The sequence below is a fragment of the Oryx dammah genome, unplaced genomic scaffold, assembly GCF_014754425.2.
Source record: "Oryx dammah isolate SB20612 unplaced genomic scaffold, SCBI_Odam_1.1 HiC_scaffold_22, whole genome shotgun sequence".
Taxonomy (NCBI): domain Eukaryota; kingdom Metazoa; phylum Chordata; class Mammalia; order Artiodactyla; family Bovidae; genus Oryx; species Oryx dammah.
In genome coordinates, this window is record NW_024070206.1 from 37,549,361 (window position 1) to 37,572,394 (window position 23,034).

At 36.4% G+C, this 23,034-nt stretch overlaps 1 protein-coding gene across 1 annotated transcript in view; it reads right to left on the minus strand.

Annotated features, from left to right (window-relative positions):
• Positions 1-23,034, minus strand: part of CCDC178 (coiled-coil domain containing 178) — a 360,651-nt gene that overhangs the window by 52,228 nt on the left and 285,389 nt on the right. Inside the window, exon 19 of the mRNA XM_040264241.1 lies at positions 1,476-1,548. Coding sequence (XP_040120175.1) covers positions 1,476-1,548 — 73 coding nt within the window. The remainder of the gene's footprint in view (positions 1-1,475; positions 1,549-23,034) is intronic.

Below are 23,034 nucleotides of genomic sequence, written 5' to 3' on the forward strand. Positions count from 1 at the left end.
ATTTGTGCTTTTTTGTAAAACAAGATTTTTATTATATATCTCCTCAATGTGATTGTAAACATAAGAAAAGAATTACCCAAGGTATATGAGTTTACATCAATAAGGAAAGAATCACTACTTCTAGACATTTTATAAATTGCTAAAAAATTTTGTATTCTCCCCACCCTGCTCACATATAAATACAGATGTTGAACAGTCACTTTATAACTTATTTCATACTAAATTGAAAGACATATGTAACCCATTTTTATGAGAATTTGAATTTGCTAGTATTAGAGGAGGGTTGGCGGCACATCCATTGGAAACAGTATAAGGGTATATAAACTGATTAATGGAGCTTTAGAGAAAGTTGTTTTATAACCCCTCAAATTAATTCTCAGACTACAACTGATTTTTTGTGATTTAAATTTTCTAAAATTATCCCTAATAGGAATAACGGCAATAACAGTTTCATGTCAATCGTGTTGATATCATAAAGACTATGCTAAGTCAAAGTTTTAAAAGGCAACAACAGATATTAACAATATATTAATCTAGATAAACAGAATTCTTTGCAAGTTTAAACATACATTGTATGTTACTGTGTTGGGAACAATAGCAGACCAGTGCGTTTTTTCTTTAAGAAAATTCCTTAACTTGTCTCTGTGCATTACAGAACATAAATATCTTTGCAAACATACTTTAGATAAAATTAAATCATTTTTAGAGACATATGGTGCCAAAAATTAACTCCCCAAAGACATAATTTAACTGGCTTTTGCAATTTAGGAACCCTGGAAAAAAATAAAGGGAACATTTCAAGGAAATGAGAAGTGTCCTTATAATGAATTTCTGCTTATAAGAATCAGACATAACAACAGTCTTTTTAATTAAAATACAAATACCATATGTATAGTTATCTGAAAATGAACTATAAATTGTTTTGCCAGAAAACAAAGACCAGTCAATACTGAAAAAAACAGAAGTCCCTTGAAACAAAAGGTAATACTTGGCTGGACTGATAGTTCTAGACAGCCCTCAGTTCTTCGTGAATAACAATTTGTCCATTATTATACTTGTTTTCAATGCAACTGCTGAAGATTTGACTCTATGAGACAGATTATTAAACAATACCTCATTTATACATTTTGGAAGAAAAGTATCCTTCTGAAAAGTGGATGGTAGTTTAAAAGAGCACAAAAGTCTTCTGCATATGCAAGAAAAATCCATTAAAAATCCAAACACAAGAAAAGACATTCAAACAGGAAATTAATAGAATCACTGCAAGAAACAAATCTCATCAATGCAACATGCAGGACAAATATGACAGGTGTGGAGCATTTCACATCCTCGAAGTAAAAACCACTTCCCAGTACACTAGGGTGGGAACTGGGTATGAGTATGTGGTGCTGGCCATGTGTGACAATTGTTAGGGGGTACAGGATTTCTGAGGGATGTATCTGTGTATGCATGCATGGATTAACTCATCATAGGTATCTGAAAATTTGCAAGTACATCTGATGGCACTGCTAGTGAGCTTGAGAATTTCATAGGTGAGAAGCCTTCAGCCTAAGAGTGGAAATTATAGAGATTCTTTACTGTGAAAGAAAGGTAAAGCATTTCGGAATCTCCTTGTGTTTCTCACCTATAAACATAGTCAAATATTCCAACAACAGTAGAAGCAGCTCAAAGAAAAAAAAGATGAGTATTTGACAAAGAAGAGGAAAAAATCCTGTATTCTGCAGATGTGCATTTTTACCTTAGGTAATCCAATTAAAATCATATTTAAAGCTCTGAAAAAATATGATAAGGGAAATAAGAGTATTTTCCTATCAGAACATATTTTAGGTGATAGATAATAGGAGCACACATACAGTCTCATTTGCACGAGACTATTAAAATAATGATTATAATTTCTGACCTGCTTGTTATAAGGTTCCATATCATGAAAGCATACTGCCTTTCTCTATTTCTGACATAAATAAAACTGATAAGCAAAGATATGTGCTTGCAATTTTAATTCAACAGAGTGATGTGAAGTGCAGCTTACAAGGCAAATAGTATAAACCCTATCAGTTCTGTTTATTGTAATAACCCAAACAATGGCAATTACAAACTGCCCCACAGATTTTTGGCATGGCAGGAATGACAGATCTACAAAATCCAGCTAATGCTGGTCTTTTTGTAGTACTCAGTTACCAAGCCACACATGTACAATACACAAATCTCAAAAGTAATGAGATATTTCTTTTTTATCAAATCCATTCCACAGACTGGTGTTAAAGATCACATAGCTCATTTCTGGAAATCTCCTTTGTCAACTGCTTAGGTATACTTAAAAAAATAAAACTCACATGCATTCACAAATTTGGAGCCAGGCCTTTAAGGAAATTCACAAAGGATTACTCTGTTACTCTAATTATATAAATAATACTATGTTTCAAGATTCTGTATTTGGAACTCAGCTAATAGATAAAAACTCTGATGACATGGGAGAAACCAAGCTGATTGGTAACAGATACTATGAAATCTCATAGTTCATAGTTAAAAGATCGAGTCTGTTCCTTTATTAGAAAATACATATGTATGTCTTTTGTATACACTGCAATCATAAAACATGCTATGAGATATAATAAATAATCTAATATTTTTACATACATAATAGTATAAATAAACTTCAAACCTTACCAACTTCTTAGTTTCATAGAAGATATAACTGGTGCTGGAATAAAATGACTGCATTCTGATGGATATTTGACTTACAAATTATAAAGATAATAATTTGGATATTTTGTTTACCTAAGTTGCTAAATTTCACACACAGTTCTCTTGAACAGTTCAAATAGAAACAAAGAAATAAAAGTATTATCTTAATTCTGAAACTATTAATATCTGTGATTTAAAAGAAAGATGTTAATAAAACAATTTTTAAAATTCTGTAATAGAAATTATCCTCACAAGATAAAAGACCTAACACTGTGTAAATGAAAATTAATTCTTTTTAAAAAGTTGAAAATGGAATTACATGAAGGCTAAAAAATAGAAGGTTAAGCCATCACTATATTTTAGAGATGAACATATTCTTAAAGTTTCCATTTCTTTGCTTGTCAGTCATCTGTCCAAGAGTAATTAAATCCTTTGATTTAAAAAATGTGGCCAAATGAATACCCTACATAGGCCTGTTTGGTGTTCACTTATGAACTGTGGTTGAACAATTTTCTTTGATGACTATTCACAGTATATCTTTACAGTCTTATGAGACCCATTTGTTTTGATGCAAATAAGTCAAGGGGATACTTTAAAATAGCATTTCCCTAAAATCAATTCACAATAGAAACATTATATCAAAAATAATTAATTATAGAGCTCACTGACTTATTTTGAATCTTCAAGAAGATATACAATATTTTTCTACTCTAAAGACATCCAGTTCCATTATAACTACTGCTAGTAGCTTTATTTCATTTACACACAAATAAACATAATTGTTTCTGAAATTATTTTTTTGAAACTATTTGCAAGTTTCAACTGCAAGTGTAAAGAAAATAGACAACACAATCATGCAAATAGGGGTGAGCCTAAAGACAGAAAGAAACCAGTTTGCAGCTATAAGAAATCAAGGGTCAGAAACAGATGAACTTCTTCTTTATGAACTTCATCTAGAATGCAAAAATCTTATGACCTTATTTTTGTCTTAGCTTCTTGTTGCTGATATAGAATTACTCTGGGGCGAGAAAGATTTCAACAATCAGAAGAAAATCTGCAAAACAGTGCAAATTATCATGGATACCAAAAATTTACTAAACCATTTGTTGGCTTGAACCAAAGTATCTAAATGCATCCATGGGACAATAGACACTACCAAAGATGTGTATAAAAATGAAACAATGTCTTCCAAGTATGTGTAACTAATCACATTTTTTTTCAACAAACATTATGAACTAAATTCCAGGAGACTCACGGAAGCTGAAAAGTAAAATGGTGTTTGATAATTAATATCTATGAAATGACAGTAATTCATAGTAAGGAAATTTCAACAGTTGTGCCACATTCTGGAAATTCCTGGTGATAGCACTGAATGTATCATTGGATATTTGAAAGCTCGAGCAGATCTAGGTACTAGCACGCTATGTGACTTTGTGTGACAGTGTTACTTGAACCTTAACTGACTCATCAAACAAACAAGTGTAATAGATATAAACTGGATTGTAAGGAAGCTATGTGGCCACTTGGCTTTCCATTTCTTCAGAGGAATTTGAAAACCTCTTGTCACCTCTTCTGTTCCCATTTCTTTATCTCCTTTACCCTTCAGACTTCTACCACTTCACCAAAATGGCTCTGAGCAAAATCATTTGTGGCACCTGATATAGCCAAATCCTTTATCACTCTGTCAAACTCTTTACTTTGATTTTATTCTTGGTTTTGCTGTACTTCTACACTTCCTTGTCAGTCTCATTTGCTGATTTGGAACAACTGTAATGAAGAAATATTTTAAATAAAGTAAAACTCGGTTTATGTCCTATTTTCCTACCAGAGAGGATGCAATTCAGGGAGAAGGAAAATGATTCCAGAGAGAGGATATAATTGAAAGGAGAAATGATGAACAATAACAAAGAAGGTAAATGTGTAGATAAAGTCAAACATGGTCAGTACAAAATAATAATATTATAAGCAATGGCAGTAAAAATTATAATATCTAACTTGAGAATCTAAAAGAGAGACACCAAAATGTTTTATAACAAAAGTATATATGTCTGAATGTCAGAAATATGAATTAAAATGCTCTAACTCATAATGTACTTAAAAACCTACTGTACTAAAATAAAATATGAGGCACATTTTGTTATCAGATATTCCTGGGACAATTGAAAGTATCTTAACAAAAATAAAATTTCAAATAAAATGTTAGAAATAGTGTTTGACTCTCAAGTAAAAGGAGAAAATGGAATTAAAAAAGAAACAAGAATCCTCAATTAATTAAAAAAGCCAAGCAGGGAGGAAAAGGAAGCAATAGAAAAAGCAAGACAATTAGGAAACCAAAAGATAATAGAATGAAGTACAAACACATAATTTATAATAATAACTGTATATGAATTAGTCTCATCACTTATGACAAGAGATTAGATTTAAAAACTGTGCTTATATATGAAAAGTGCTTCACAAAGGACAGAAATGGTATGGACCTAACAGAAGCAGAAGATATTAAGAAGAGGTGGCAAGAATACACGGAAGAACTGTTCAAAAAAGATCTTCATGACCAAGATAATCACAATGGTGTGATCATTCACCTAGAGCCAGACATCCTGGAATATGAAGTCAAGTGGGCCTTAGAAAGCATTACTACGAACAAAGCTAGTGGAGGTGCTGGCATTCCAGTTGAGCTGTTTCAAATCCTGAAAGATGATGCTGTGAAAGTGCTGCACTCAATATGCCAGCAAATTTGGAAAACTCAGCAGTGGCCACAGGACTGAAAAAGGTCACTTTTCATTCCAATCCCAAAGAAAGGCAATGCCAAAGAATGCTCAAACTACTGCACAATTGCACTCATCTCACATGCTAGTAAAGTAATGCTCAAAATTCTCCAAGCCAGGCTTCAGCAATACGTGAACCGTGAACTTCCAGATGTTCAAGCTGGTTTTAGAAAAGGCAGAGGAACCAGAGATCATATTGCCAACATTCGCGGGATCATCGAAAAAGCAATAGAGTTCCAAAGAAACATCTCTTTCTGCTTTATTGAATATACCAAAGCCTTTGACTGTGTGGATCACAATCAACTGTGGAAAATTCTGAGAGAGATGGAAATACCAGACCACCTGACCTGCCTCTTGATAAACCTGTATGCAGGTCAGGAAGCAACAGTTAGAACTGGACATAGAACAAAAGACTGGTTCCAAACAGGAAAAAAGTACGTCAAGGCTGTATATTGTCACCCTGCTTATTTAACTTCTATGCAGAGTACATCATGAGAAACACTGGGCTGGAAGAAGCACAGGCTGGAATCAAGATTGCCAGAAGAAATATCAATAACCTCAGATATGCAGATGACACCACCCTTATGGCAGAAAGTGAAGAGGAACTGAGAAACCTGTTCATGAAGGTGAGGGAGGAGAGTGAAAAAGTTGGCTTCAAGCTCAACATTCAGAAAATGAAGATCATGGCATCTGGTCCTATCACTTCATGGGAAATTGATGGGGAAACAGTGGAAACAGTAGCTGACTTTATTTTGGGGGGCTCCAAAATCACTGCAGATGGTGACTGCAGTCATGAAATTAAAAGACACTTACTCCTTGGAAGGAAAGTTATGACCAACCTAGATAGCATATTCAAAAGCTGAGACATTACTTTTCCAACAAAGGTCCATCTAGTCAAGGTTATGGTTTTTCCAGTAGCCATGTATGGATGTGAAAGTTGGACTGTGAAGAAAGCTGAGCACTGAAGAACTGATCCCTTTGAACTGTGGTGTTGGAGAAGACTCTTGAGAGTCCCTTGGACTGCAAGGAGATCCAACCAGTCCATTCTGAAGGAGATCAGCCCTGGGATTTCTTTGGAAGGAATGATGCTAAAGCTGAAACTCCAGTACTTTGGCCACCTCATGCAAAGAGTTGACTCATTGGAAAAGACTCTGATGCTGGGAGAGATTGGGGGCAGGAGGAGAAGGGGACAACAGAGGATGAGATGGCTGGATGGCATCACTGACTTGATGGACGTGAGTTTGAGTGAACTCCGGGAGTTGGTAATGGACAGGGAGGCCTGGCGTGCTGCAATTCATGGGGTCGCAGAGTCGGACACAACTGAGCGACTGAACTGAACTGAACTGACACTTTTCAAGAAGCATACTAAAATCTATAAAAAACTGAAACTAAATAAACAAAAGTAGCATAGTAGGCATATGGTAGACCAGTGAAAACTTGGGTATACAAGGCAAAAGAGACTTTTAAGACAAACAGTATTTTTAGACATAGAGATGATCAATATATATGTATAATGGAAAACTATTGCTCAATTAATGAGAAACATATATCAATCAAACATTTGCATGGCAGTAATAACTAATAATGGAAATCCATAAATGTATCAACATACAAGAGACTTCAACATAGCCATCTATTTTGACAAGTTAAAAATTAAAATAATGATGATTAACAGGGTTAACAACCTTGATCTAGCAAATATGTATATAAAAACTACTCTCTCACACATGCCCCAAATTATAAACTGCACAGTTTTCTTAAGCATACATAAAACTCTAATACTTGAAACTTGCATAAATTAAAGCATCAGTCATATCCAATTCTATGAGATTATAAAACAAGTCTTATTTTTTCAGGCAACTGGTATAGTATAGACTATGTTCTTAAGATAAAAGCAAATAAATTATAAGTGAAAAAAAGACAAAATATTTTAATACAGCTTTAGAAATTTAGGAGTATAATTCTAGATAAAAGATGAATCCAAATAAATCATAATAAATTTCTAAGTACTGAATACTGAAAGATAGTTAAACAAATATCAAATGTGCAGGCTACAACCAGATGATACCTAGAAGAACATCTATTCTTATGTTAGAACCATTATGTAGCACACTTTAATATACATAATTATTTGGCAATTATTGCTGAATAAAGTTGCAAAATAAAAAAATGAAGTAAGAAGAAAGGCAGAAATTAAGGAGATGTCATAAAAATAAAATAGTTAATGTAGAAGAACAGAATTCTTTGTGCAAAAATGTTGGGAAAGAATTTAGCAAAATGGAAATCAAACATATAACAAAGAAAAATCACAAAGGCAGTGTTGGTTCTTAGAAAAGACTAGTAAAATATACAAACTTCCACCAGGATTGACGTAATGAAATAGAAAGTAAAAATTAATAACACTTTAACTAAAAAGAGAAGCAGCCTCTTGCATCTTCAGGCTATGCTCTGACTGCTTTCCAGTTTGGTTCTTTAAAGTCTGTGTTCAGTTCAGTCCAGTTCAGTCGCTCAGTCGTGTCCAGCTCTTTGCGACCCCATGAATCACAGCACGCCAGGCCTCCCTGTCCATCACCAAGTCTTATGATCTTTCTACACTTAAAACTTTTCTATGGTTGACCCTCTCCCCTCTGAATTTCTTTCTCAATATACATCCCTACATAAACTGTAAGTAGTCCAATTAACCAAATTCTGTTTCATATATCAATGCTCCCAAAGAGATTTGTGTTAATTACTCTGTGCATTTAAGAAAGGCCTGCTTTACCCAAGGGAGTAAATCAAATGATAGGAATTTTAGATAGTGTACTGTGTTCATGGTAGATAGTACAGAAATAATGGGAACTTCTAGGCCTTCCCAAATTCTACCTCAAATGTGGCTACATATTCTATAAATTTAATATGTGGACACTTAGTCACAGTCCTTGGAACAAATGAAAGTGTAATAGTTGGACCAATCTTATTCTGTTTTCTGTCATGTTAGTTTAAGTACTGTCAAATCAAGCAACTTTTTTTTTTTCCCTTTCACTTTGAGTAAATGAGCTTTGCAGAGATCTAGTCACTCCTTTGTTCTTTTGACAGCTTGTTCTGCTCATTACATGATATGTGGGATTATCAAATCAATAAGATTTTGCTGTTTCTGAAATACATTATATAATGGGATAAACTTCCTGAATATTTCTAAATACAAGTTTCAAGTCAAACTTAAAGTCAGAAAGTGAAATTTAAAACATAGGGGCTGACACAGAAAGCTATTCATGATGGTATCCCTAAGCCATGGCTCATGGATATTCAATAGTTGTTTTGGAAGTAAGTTAAAAAGAAAAAGACACAAGATGATAGCTGGGAAAACTTTGCAACCTTAGAGTAAATGAGAGAGAAAGGTATATGAACACTGTGAAAACATTAGGAGACTTCTGAGAAACAGAAAAGATAAAATTATTTACAAAATGAGAAGGACCAACCAACAGAAGCTGTTATCTGCTCTTTCTGCTATGCAATTAGGTTCTTGAGGGTATGGTTCATTGTGATACTCATTTTTGTGTTCTTGTACCTCATTCAAGGCCAGATGCATGGAAATTTCTCAATAAATATTATTTGAATGACTTAATTAATAAATATCAGGACTTTAATGAGTGCCAAGGAAGCTGGGTTATTTTCACTTCAATTACAACAAATTGTACATTGTAAAATTTTATTAGCTCTTATGCCTGTTGAACCAACACCACAGGTTAACGCTGTACAATATAGGCCCATATTACAACAGAGATTACTACTCCATGAGGGAGGCTTCACTGGGGCATCTCCCTGCCCCAGGCAGAAAGACAATACTTCCTCCTCCATGCTCCCATGGAGGTCTAATATTATCTCTAATAAAGCATGTCACATTGAATTACAAACCTTTTTTAACATGCAAATTTTGCCAGTAGACTCTGAGCTTATTGGGAAGATCTATTTGCTTTGCTTCCGATTGTATCACCACGTTGCTTAGCACCATAGCAGGACCTCAGCAACATCTGTTCCATGAGGGTAAGAGAAGGCGTATCATGGAAGCATAAGTCAAGTCTCCCAAGATGTCCACATTCTAATCCTTGGATCCTATGACTCTGCTACTTTATATGGCAAAAGGGATTTTGCAGATATAGTTAAGTTAAAGATTTCCAGATAGGGAGATTATCCTGGATTATCCAGATGAGCCCAGCATCAAAAGAACCATTATAAGAAGGAGACAGGGGCACAAAGGCAGAAGAAGCTGTATGAAGACACAATGAGTCAGTGAAGATGTGATGACAAAATGCTGATGTCACTGTGAGAAAGGAGCCATGAGCTAATGAATTCACCTCTAAAAGCTGGTAAAGATGAGGCCACATTCTTAGAACCTTCAGGAGGAACTAGCTCTACCTACACTTTAGCTTCAGCTCAGTGAGACTGATTTTGGACTTCTGACTCTCAGAACCATATGAGAAACCTGTGATGTTTCAATTACTAAGCTTCCATTATTTCTACTACGAGGGAATATGCAGTTTCTTTTCACCTAAGTTTAAGGAGGCACAGTCTTCCCTTCCCCTTTAATAAATATTTACTGACTACCTGCTACTTGCCTAAACTACAGTAGGAGGCATGGGATATGCAACTCTGTATGAGACATGATGCTTGTGCATTTCAAATAGAGTAGAAACCTGCCAAGGCCAGGCACGGGCATATAAAAATGTGACCAGAGACCAGCAACGTAAAGGAGTATTTGATAAATACCACCAAGTGAAAGTGCAGGAAGCATTTGAGGAGTTCAAAATGGATTGAAATCACTCTAGTTGCTAGGAGCTGGGACAACCTTCTTGAGGAAATAAGTTTCAAGAAGAAACTTCCACACTGAAGCATAAAAAAGGTCATTCTAATAAGAGAGAGAAACATGAGCAAAGAAAACTGTTGGAAAGGAATTAGTGTATTTTGACTTTAGTGAACAAAAAATGGCCTGAGCAGAGCAGAAGAAAGGAGAAGATGGGGGAAAAACAGATTGGTAGCAAGTGGAGGATGAGAGAGTAGAGCAAGCTAAATACTAAGCGCAGGGGTTAGAATTTCACCCTAGAGTTATAGTATTTGCGTCTATGACCAAGGAGTATGATAAATATAAAACAAAGCAGGTTCTTCTTTCTCAAGTCTGTTCAATTTTGTTCAGTCTCTTTCGGTTACTTAAATATCCTGCTACCTAGTGTGACCCTGAGTAACCTCAGAGTTAATCCATGAATTTTCTACTTTCCTCCAGCATGCCCATCCAATTGACTGCTAAATATCTTAGATACTAAGTCCAAAATTTGTCTGGGTTCCATTCTTCTTCTCTAAACATGTTGTCATAGTTTTTTATTTTAGTTCTACAAAATAAGCTAAAAGTAAACAAAACAAGATATTTTGATGAATTGTTTCACAAGACAGAAAGGTGGTCAGACACACAGAAAGAAAGCCAAGAAAATGCAGACACAAAAGTAAAAGCATAAAAAATTTAAAGAATAAGAGAATCATCATGTGGAAATTTTCCTCATGTGGAAAAATAATTTTAACCCTTTGCTGAACTCCTTCTCCAGGTAAGCAGTGCACGAATTTGGGCCTGCATCACTGAACCCCAATTCCATTTTGCCTCAGAAATGTTTGTTTCCATTAATACTGTACCTAGAGTTTTATGTAATGAAACCCAAACAGAAGACAGAGGTTGACACACAGTAGCTCATTTATATAAAACTGAATAGAAAAGCTTCTAAGATTAAAACTGACCTAGAATAATCACAAAATTCATTACTTTATTCAACAGAAGTTGTGAGTTAGCAACTAGATAAATATGTTTCTCTTCAAGTGTCCAGTTTAATTGGTTATGGCCACCTGGAGCATTGTGTGTCGATGGTTGTGAAGGTTAGTCTGTACAAAACAAAAAAGATAATTCAGTGATGATTATCCATATCGTCTGTGGGTGTGAAAGGGGAAAAAAATGAGCTTAAGGGTGGACCGTAGTTTTAGTGATTCCAATATTATGCAATATTTCTAAAGTCCCTAATTCCATGCAAAAAAGCTCAGAATAACATTTGGTAATGACTCTGTACTCCCTTTCATAGGCGTGGGGCACAGTCACTGGGAATAGCATTTCATTAATTTACATGTGGTACTGCACTGCAAATAAATGAGACTGGTTATCAGTGGAGGAAGGATATCTTTTGGCACATGATTAAATCTGCAGGTAAGAATCAGGGTTCAACTATGTGGCAGAAGTATTCTTTTTAATGGATTTATCCATTTTATAAAAAACAATTGCTATTTAAGTATGCACACTGAATGTGATTGCTCAAAGAGTAATTTAAAAATATTGCATAAGTACATATTAAAGACTGCCTTTGGTTAAATCATGACACCCTCTCTTATTATTGGGCTTCCTTGGTGGCTCAGATGGTAAAGAATCCGCCTGCAATGCAGGAGACCCACGTTCGACCCCTGGGTCAGGAAGATCCCCTGGAGAAGGGCATGGCTACCCACTCCAGTATTTTTGCATGGAGAATCCCATGGACAGAGGAGCCTGGCAGGCTAGAGTCCATGGGGTCACAAGAGTCAGACACAGCTGAGGGACTAACACTTTCACTTTACTCTTCTTATTACCGTACAAGTTACTTAACCACACGATGTCTTCCCAATCTTCTCATAAATTTTTCTTCTATTAAATATGATAGTGAACCCAATTCAAAACAAAATATCAATGAAAATTTTGGGGAGGGAGGTATTTAATTGTGACTCTTAAATTTATTCAAAGAGTGTACAGTTTAAAAATATTTTTGACAAAGAAATGTTAAAGGGGAAGATTCTATCATATTATATATTACAAGTTATACCAAAGAAAAAGAGTCAAGCTATGAACATTGGGGTGCATATGTTTTTTCAAATTATACTTTTCTCCAAATATATACCCAGGAGTGGGATTGCTGGATCAGGTGCTATTCTAGTTTTATTTTTTTTTAAGGAACCTGTTCTTCATAGTGGCTGTACTAATTCACATTCCACCAGCTGTGTAGGAAGGTTCTTTGTCTCCACACTTTCTCCAGTATTTATTATCTGTAGACCTTTGATGATGGCCATTCTGACCGACACCTTATTGTAGTTTTGATTTGCATTTCTCTAACGATTCCCTCTTTTTACGTGCCTGTTAGCCAAGTGCACAGCATCCTTGGAGAATTGCCCATCAATAGACAAGTGGATAAAGATATGGTATATACACACAATGGAATATTAGCCATAAAAAAAGAGTGAAATAATATCATTTGCAAAAACATAAATGGACCCAAAGATTATCATACTAAGTGAAGTAAGACAGGGAAAGCAGAGAAAGCCAAATATTATATGATACTGCTTTTATGTGGAATCTAAAAAAAAAAAAGATACAAATGAACTTACAGAACAGAAACAGACTCACAGACACAGAAAACACACTTATGGTTACCAAGAAGGGAGGGATAAATTAGGAATTTGCGGTTAAAATATACACATTACTATACATAAAACACAACTATACTCAATATCTTGTAATAACATATTAGAAAAGAATCCAAAAAAAATAGTTATCTATCTATCTATCTATATATAACTGAGTCACTTTGCTGTATACCTGAAACTATCACAACATTGTAAATCAACTATATTTCAATAAGGATTAAAAAAAATAAACATGAATTATGTATCACACACAAAAAAAGAATCAAAATCTGGAATCTGTGAGAGGATTAACAGAGCAGTGAATCTAAACTAATAATTGTGAAATAAATATAATAATGCTAATATTTAACATTAAAGATATATTGATATTGTAAGGCACTGTCCCAGGGTTTGATCCCTGGGTCAGGAAGATCCCTTGGAGAAGGGAATGACTCCCTACTCCAGTATTCTTGCCTAAAGAATTCCATCCACAGAGGGGCCTGGCAGGCTACAGTCCACAGAGTCACAAAGAGTCGGACATAACTGAGTGACTAGCACTTTTAACTTTCAACTTTTAAATCAGTAGACTTTCTGTAAAGCAAACTGCTTTCCATAACGTTGGTGGATCTCATCTCATTATATATATATATATTTATAGTTATAGTTGCTCTTCAATTGCTCAGTCATGCCCGACTCTTTGCAACCCCATGGACTGCAGCATACCAGGCTTCCCTGTTCTTCATCTCCTGGAATTTGCCCAAACTCATGTCCTTTGAGTTGGTGATGCCATCCAACTATCTCAACCAACCCCCTGCTACAGTTCTGAGGGTGGCAGAGTCGGACACAACTAAAGTGACTGAGCACAAACACAGATATACACACATACAAACACACGTACACACAGACTCTTTCTATGGAGAACCTCAAACCTTGACTAATACGACAGCTATCTAAGAAAGGCAAAAACGGTAGTTCAAGTAGTAGCAATTTTTATATTTGAACCTTTTCAGAAAAATCAATCATTTCATTTATTTTATACTATCCAAAACAATAGATGATACTTTGTTTATCAAAAAGGAAAGTAACAATCTTTTGCTATACAATTTCAAACATTAGTGAAAATCTGAAAGAATCAGAATTAGAACTAATACGGTATTGAATGCAATTATGCCATATTTTCCATTTATTTTGTTGCCTTTCAGTAAAGTTCAGAAAGAAAATTATATATTTTCTTTAAAGAAGATTATGTTTCAAAAGGAGAAATAAATAGCACATTCCTCTTTCAACATGAGATTAATTTACAATCTAATATTATCATATATAAAGATCTGTGAGACTCAACTGGTCGACTGCATTAATATTTTTAGAACAAGTCATCTTTAGGATAAAACTGTTGATTACTGCTCATCCCTCATCCATTGTAGTAGGCTAAGATAACTTATTTAAGATTGAATTGTTTTGGTTTCATTTCTAATCTCAAATGTTTATTAAGAGGCACTGTTTTAAGAGGAAAAAATTCCTAATGCCTCAATGCATTACATGAGCTAATTTACCTACAAGGTCACAATCCACTGGAGAGGAATGTACAAATAAATGTCTAATAAATGTTCTTTGATGGCAATGCTAATTTTTAATTCCCAATTTAATGACTTTCCCCCCTAAATTTCATCTTAAACCTCTAACTATTTGCTTGTGTTTAGCTTTTATGTAAACAATAGCAGTTGCAACAGTTTACACTAGGCAAATGCTTTTCATAAGTCAAGGGTTTTAGATATAGATGCATCATCTCAACAGGTACTCCCTGCTCCACCGTAGTAAGCTCAATGTGTGAGACCTGGGTTTGATCCCTGGGTAGGGGAGATGACCTGGAGAAGGGAAAGGCTACCCACTCCAGTATTCCGGCCTGGAGAAGTCCATGGACTGTATATAGTCCATGGGGTCACAAAGGGTAGCATACAACTGAGCAACTTTCACTTTCAAGCACAATTCTAAGATGATCCCCAATGGGTCATATCCTTGAAGAGTCCCTCCCTTTGAATGGGACAGAACCTGTGACTTACTTCTGGCCAGTAGAAGGGTGATGGGGTGTCACTCCCAAGATTGTGTTAGGCTCTTGTTGTTGTTCAATCCTTAAGTTGTGTCCAACTCTTTGGGACCCCATGGAGTGTAGCCCACTAGTCTCCTCTGTCCTTGGGATTTCCCAGGCAAGAATACTGGAGCAGGTACTGAACTCACGTCTCCTGCTTGGCAGGTGGATTCTTTACCACTGAGCCACTTGGGAAGCCCTGTTGTTCCTGTAATACTCTTCCATCAAATATCCACACAGCTGGCTCTCTCACTCTTTCACATCTTTACTCAGAAGAATCCATCTGAGCTAATTCTAATGTGCACCCCCTATGTAGAATCCCACTCCACCCCCACATTTCCTATCCCCAATCTGGATCTACTTCTTAACACACTTCATATTTGATCTATCTGGTTTGCTATCTGTGTCCTTCATGAGGACATAAATGTTTGTTTTGTTCACTACTGCAAATCTAATATCTAAAGGAGTGCTCCCCCCCCAATGGATTCATAGTACATTTTTGAATAAATGATGCTGCTTCAAATTCATCAGCAGTAGGATTTATATTTTAAAGTCTTATTTCCAAGGAGTGCAAAACATTTGAGAATTGATGTATACCCTGTCTTATGATCTGTTTTAGAACCAGTAAGAATAACTTTGAATCATCCCCCTGGAACTTCCAGTGAAGTGAACTCTGCCACAAAACTATTCATGATATTGACACATTATCACTGTCTTCTAATTATCCAAGTTAAATAGTTCCCACTTCTCACTATTCAATGTTTTCTATATGTTTGATAATGGAAGAAAATAAAATTTTCTTGAAATTTCTTAGGAAAAGGTAATGGAGTTCTAAAAGGCATGGCATACATTTAACATGATGGAAAAATCCCAGTGTTATTAGTATGCGTTTGATTTTTAGGATTTTTTTCCTTCTTCTCTCTCTCTCTTCCATTGTAGAAGTTCCATTTCATAATGGGCTACTGATCAGACCTGTTATTCTAATGGTGGAATCCCAAAGGAACACATGTTTCAGATGTAAAGTATTCCCCTCAGACTCCCTGGCGGTCATGGAAAGCAGGAGAAATTCCTGATGTATGAAGTCACTGTCACCATTGTCAAAGCACTGTAGTGTGGGAAATGAACCGCAAATAAAATCAAAGGGTATTTCTTCCAAAGCATTAAATATTAGTGCACAAACAACAATTTTTTTTCTGTTAACTTACAAAATATTTCAGATAAAATCTTAATGTTTAAATACTCAGAGAACATATCTAAGCTTAGGTGCTGGAGGTGGCAAGTTTTTGACACACTAGTAAACAGAAATATATAAGATATTAAAGGCTCTCCATCAAAGCACTGAAATTTAATTTCCTTCTGGAATTCTGTACAGATCCAACCAAACTTCCATAGCAAATGCCACCATAAAGGTAATTCTCTGTCCTCTGCTCTAAGGAATTAATTTTAAGGTATGCACAGTTTTTTTCCCTTTAAGAGCTTCTTAAGTCTAAATTAAATAGCCTCAATAAAGTAGTATTAAAGTTGAACTGAAATCCATGAGAGCAAGACAATTTGGAGTTAGGTTAAAATTCCCTTCTTGCTCTTCAACCTTAAATCAGACTGCTGTGTTAAGGTATTGTAATGATCTAAGACAGTGTGTCATCTTTCATGCCCGCCAGCATATGTTACAATTTCCGAATTAGAGAATAGCTATTCCCCCAAATTATTATTTTAACTACACAGTCATTCTCAGTTTAGATTTAGGTCAGGCACCAAAAGTTACTCTATAATCTTGGGAATGAACATCATAACCCTCAGCCCAAAGTATAATTGTCAAAGCTTCACATCCAGAAATGCACTCTAGGACACACAGAGAATTAAAAAAAGATTTGGATTATTGCTTAATATGGGGATATGTTTATCTTTGTAAACAGCTCTTCTATACAAGTGGTTCAAATGTGGCAAAACAGCCACAAACAGTCCCAATAGAAGTTGCAAAATCAAACATTCAGGCATGAAAAGTCTTTTTCTTAAGTTGTTTTCAAGCTTCATCCTTTTTTCTGCAATAACTAAAGCAAAGCCACAGTAGCTGCAGCCATTTGCATCTAAGGAAGAGATGTTTTGCTTTGGTGATATAGTTAATGAGTCTAAAAATATTCAGTATAATAATTCTGTCAAAGCCCCCACAGTCTCCTCAATGAGCGGAAGCCTGCAGGATTCCAATGGGGAGCCGAGTAATGAGCTCTCAGCATTCGCTCCCACACCATCCAGGCGAGATATACTTGGGCCTCCATAGTTCCACATCATTAGCAACATGAAACAAAGACACATGCTTGACTTTAATAAGCGACTAAAGTTGCTGGTTTACTAGTCTGTTACTGCACGTAAACTCTGTATTTCAAAACAGGTCCTTGCAAAGAGAAGGCAGGAACGGCTTTCGCAAACAGTTAGGTTTAATTTAATGTGGCAAATGATGGAGCAGAATGGAAAAAAAGAAAAAAAAAAGGACACAGGAAGTGATGAGTTTCTGACACTAAGTCTCCTGGGCTCACTGCAGACTGCAGTCTCGCTGTTGGAGATGATGGTTACGGTGGGCTGCAACGATAGGGCTATAGGCATATGCGACTGAGTTTTAGTTGATATTCTTGCAAGACAGGAAGTGAACAAGCTTATTTCCCACTGGGAAAGGTTCAGACATGATTAACTTGGGCATGACCAAATAGGTCAATAATATGACAATGAATTTCTAGCACAATAATTAAGTGGGAAAATTTGTGTGATTTGTTCTTCTTGTTCTGCACATACCAATAATGCATTAGCATGGATTCATTTAGTTTCTTTCATTAGGTGAAATCACATAGCTACAATTTAAGATAGTGATGGTTCAATTTGAATACTTAAAAGTTATTTCTGCAAAGCAACATTAAATTATTTTTCTTTTATTTTTAGCATAAGCTTTTGCACTTCAGCGTCAGAGGAGTGATCTGGAATCTATCTATACTTGCATACTAATTGTTTCAGGAGTGATTCTCCCATCCAATATCAGGTCTTACTGATACCAGTCACCAGGATAAAGGAAGAATTACTACAGAGAATGAAACAGGTAAAAACAAATGCTTCACCTTGGGATACTAGGATTCAATGTATTTCTCACTTAAACGCTGTTCCTGTCAGTTATTAAAATATTTTAACTTTTCTTTAAATAAACCATCTATATGTATAATACCCAAATCTTAGCATTGGAAGAGAAGCCAGAAATCATAAAATATACTATTTCATTTCATGCAGTGCTTCAGTCTAGGGTACTCGCAAAAGAACAAAAACAAAACTCCAAAACAAAAATTTAAAAATAAAACATTTTTCTTAATATTATTCTCTTCCAATTTAACATCAGGACTTAAATGTAAGAGGTTTACGTAATTGCTCTTTAATATTTCATGTTCTTGTTTTATTCCCCCCGCCCCTGCCACGGCCAAGATAGTCTTCAGTCCTTTGCTGCCATTTGATATAGGATGAGTTTCTCCATAATACTGGAAACTATGCAGTTCATAAGTATGCCTTTAGCAAATAGAGGACAAAAATTACAGAGTTCAGTAGCAGCCCAATGCAAATATCAAGGAAGACATCAACCCATTCATTAGTTGTCTTTGCTTATGGTGTCCCAAGTGGCACTAGTGGTAAAGAACCCGCCTGCCAAAGCAGGAGACATAAGAGATATGGGTTTGATCCCTGAGTCAGGAATATCCCCGGAGGAGGAAATGGCAACCTACTCCAGTATTCTTGTCTGGGAGAGTCCATGGACAGAGGAGCCTGGCAGCCTACAGTCCATAGAGTCACAGAGTCAGACACAACTGAAGTGACTTGGCACGTTTGCATGCATGGTTACACAACTATCTTGTCAACAAGGATGCCATGAAATACAAAAATCAACATATGCTCTAACTGGCGGTATGGGTAAATGCCAGTAACTTCCTAAATAAGCCAATCTAGAATACTTTTAAAATTTCATTCCCACTTTAGTTTGTTTTCTTTTGAAAAATGAGACTAATTTCCTGGCTTTGGGTTTCTGGAATTTTCCCCATCTGCTCCACAGCTTCTTATCGGTCACTGACATTGATTCCTTGAACACATGGGCACATTCTTTCAGGACTCAGGAATGCTATACTAGGTCTCAAAAATATCTGTTTCTTCATGAGATCTGGACTCTCTCAAGACTATTTACTCTTTCTAATATTATGATTAATTTTTTGGTGAGGAAGACTGAAGCAAAATGAATGTTCATTGGATTTTTACTTTTGTTTATTGTTGGCTTGGTGCTTGCAAAGTGGTTGGATCATGTGAATCATTGTTTCATTTTAAAATACATTGTTTTATAATAAAATGGCTATGCTGAATATATATCTAATAATAAATGATTTTGAGCATTACTTTACTAGCATGTGAGATGAGTGCAATTGTGCAGAAGTTTGAGCATTCTTTGGCATTGCCTTTCTTTGAGATTGGAATGAAAACTGACCTCTTCCAGTCCTGTGGCCACAGCTGAGTTTTCCAAATTTGTTGGCATATTGAGTGCAGCACTTTCACAGCATCATCTTTCAGGATCTGAAATAGCTCCACTGGAATTCCATCACCTCCACTAGCTTTGTTCGTAGTGATGCTTTCTAAGGCCCACTTGACTTCACATTCCAGGATGTCTGGCTCTAGATGAGTGATCACACCATTGTGATAATCCGGGTTGTGAAGATCTTTTTTGTACAGTTCTTCTGTGTATTCTTGCCACCTCTTCTTAATATCTTCTGCTTCTGTTAGGTCCAGACCATTTCTGTCTTTTATCAAGCCCATCTTTGCATGAAATGTTCCCTTGGTATCTCTCATTTTCTTGAAGAGATCTCTAGTCTTTCCCATTCTGTTGTTTTCCTCTATTTCTTTGCATTGATCGCTAAGGAAGGCTTTCTTATCTCTCCTTGCTATTCTTTTGAACTCTGCATTCAGTTGCCTGTATCTTTCCTTTTCTCCTTTGCTTTTTGCTTCTCTTCTTTTCACAGCTACTTGTAAGGCCTCCTCAGACAGCCATTTTGCTTTTTTGCATTTCTTCTTCTTGGGGATGGTCTCGATCCCTGTCTCCTGTACAATGTCACGAACCTCATTCCATAGATCATCAGGCACTCTAGCTATCAGATCTAGGCCCTTAAATCTATTTCTCACTTCCACTGTATAATCATAAGGGATTTGATTTAGGTCATACCTGAATGGTCTAGTGGTTTTCTCTCCTTTCTTCAATTTAAGTCTGAATTTGGCAATAAGGAGTTCATGGTCTGAGCCACAGTCAGCTCCTGGTCTTGTTTTTGCTGACTATATAGAGCTTCTCCATCTTTGGCTGCAAAGAATCTAATCAATCTGATTTTGGTGTTGACCATCTGGTGATGTCCATGTGTAGAGTCTTCTCTTGTGTTGTTGGAAGAGGGTGTTTGCTATGATCTGTGCATTCTCTTGGCAAAACTCTATTAGCCTTTGCCCTGCTTCATTCTATATTCCAAGGCCAAATTTTCCTGTTACCCCAGGTGTTTTTTGACCTCCTACTTTTGCATTCCAGTCCCCTATAATGAAAAGGACATCTTTTGGGGTGTTAGTTCTAAAAGGTCTTGTAGGTCTTCATAGAACCATTCAACTTCAGCTTCTTCAGTGTTACTGGTTGGGGCATAGACTTGGATTACTGTGGTATTGAATGGTTTGCCTTGGAAACAAACAAAGATCATTCTGTCGTTTACGAGATTGCATCCAAGTACTGCATTTCAGACTCTTTTATGACCATGATGGCTACTCCATTTCTTCTAAGGGATTCCTGCCCACAGTAGTAGATATAATGGTCATCTGAGTTAAATTCACCCATTCTAGTCCACTTTAGTTTGCTGATTCCTAGACTGTTGATGTTTACTCTTGCCATCTCTTGTTTGACCACTTCCAATTTGCCTTGATTCATGTACCTGACATTCCAGGTTCCTATGCAATATTGCTCTTTACAGCATCGGATCTTGCTTCTATCATCAGTCACATCCACAACTGGGTATTGTTTTTGCTTTGGCTCCATCCCTTCGTTCTTTTGGAATCATTTCTCCACGGATCTCCGGTAGCATATTGGGCACCTACCAACCTGGGGAGTTCCTCTTTCAGTATCTTATCATTTTGTCTTTTCATACTGCTCATGGGGTTCTCAAAGCAAGAATACTGAAGTGGTTTGCCATTCCCTTCTCCAGTGGAACACATTCTGTCAGACTTCTCCACCTGACTGGTTTTAGAAAAGGCAGAGGAACCAGAGATAAAATTGCCAACATCCACTGGATCATTGAAAAAGGAAGAGAGTTCCAGAAAAACATCTATTTCTGCTTTATTGACAATGCCAAAGCCTTTGACTGTGTGGATCACAATCAACTGTGGAAAATTCTGAAAGAGATGAGACTACTAGACCACCTGACCTGCCTCTTGAGAAACCTATATGCAGGTCAGGAAGCAACAGTTAGGACTGGACATGGAACAACAGACTGGTTCCAAATAGGAAAAGGAGTATGTCAAGGCTGTATATTGTCACCCTGCTTATTTAACTTCTATGCAGAGTACATCATGAGAAACGCTGGCCTGGAAGAAACACAAGCTGGAATGGAGATTGCCGGGAGAAATATCAATAACCTCAGATATGCAGATGACACCACTCTTATGGCAGAAAGTGAAGAGGAACTAAAAAGCCTCTTGATGAAAGTGAAAGAAGAGACTGAAAAAGTTGGCTTAAAGCTCAACATTGAGAAAATGAAGATCATGGCATCTGGTCCCATCACTTCATGGGAAATAGATGGGGAAACAGTGGAAACAGTGTCAGATTTTATTTTGGGGGGCTCCAAAATCACTGCAGATGGTGAGTGCAGCCATGAAATTAAAAGACGCCTACTCCTTGGAAGGAAAGTTATGACCAACCTAGATAGCATATACAAAAGCAGAGACATTACTTTGCCAAGAAAGTTCCATCTAGTCAAGGCTATGGTTTTTCCAGTAGTCATGTATGGATGTTTGAGTTGGACTGTGAAGAAAGCTGAGCACTGAAGAATTGATGCTTTTGAACTGTGGTTTTGGAGAAGACTCTTGAGAGTCCCTTGGACTGCAAGGAGATCCAACCAGTCCATTCTGAAGGAGATCAGTCCCGGGTGTTCTTTGGAAGGACTGATGCTAAAGCTGAAACTCCAGTACTTTGGCCACCTCATGTGAAGAGTTGACTCATTGGAAAAAGACTCTGATGCTGAGAGGGATTGGGGGCAGGAGGAGAAGGGAACGACAGAGGATGAGATGGCTGGATAGCATCACTGACTCAATGGACATGAGTTTGGGTGAACTCTGGGAGTTGTTGATGGACAGGGAGGCCTGGAGTGCTGCGATGCATGGGGTCGCAAATAGTAGGACACGGCTGAGTGACTGAACTGTACTGAACTGAATAAAATGATATTGTTAGTTTTATGCTAATTTTAAATTATAATAAGTTATAAGATAAAGCTTGACAATGAAAGCATAATGCGTTTGAAGCTACCCCAGAAGTACCATGCCCAGACAATGTCACAATTTGATCCATCTGGCAACCTAAGAAAAGTCCCATATTCAGAGCTTATCTTTGACATGACTCACAGTTTAATCAGTGTGAACAAGCCTAGTCCCAGGATATTTGTCTAAAACAATCAGTGGTAACTGTTTAACATCCTAGTGAAGTGAGGATACCTGTTGGAATTAGCAAGAGGCAGACCAAAAAACTTAAAAGGGGAAAAGTGGGAAAAGAGGTATCTTTGGAGGTCGTTGAAAATATCTGATACAGTAGCAGAATTTAGAAGGTCACATATATGTGCAAGGTTGTGCACATATCCAGGAGATATGACAAGGCTCCAGTTTCCTAACTCTATCTTCTGTTGAGGTTCTGCAAAAGCAGAGAGTGAAGGTAAGAAAGAGTTGAAAACTACCAGATTGTTGAATGCATGCCCAACACACATACAGAGTCCCTTGGTAATTATTGTTCATTGGTTCAAAGAATTTAAAGAGATCTCTGTCAAA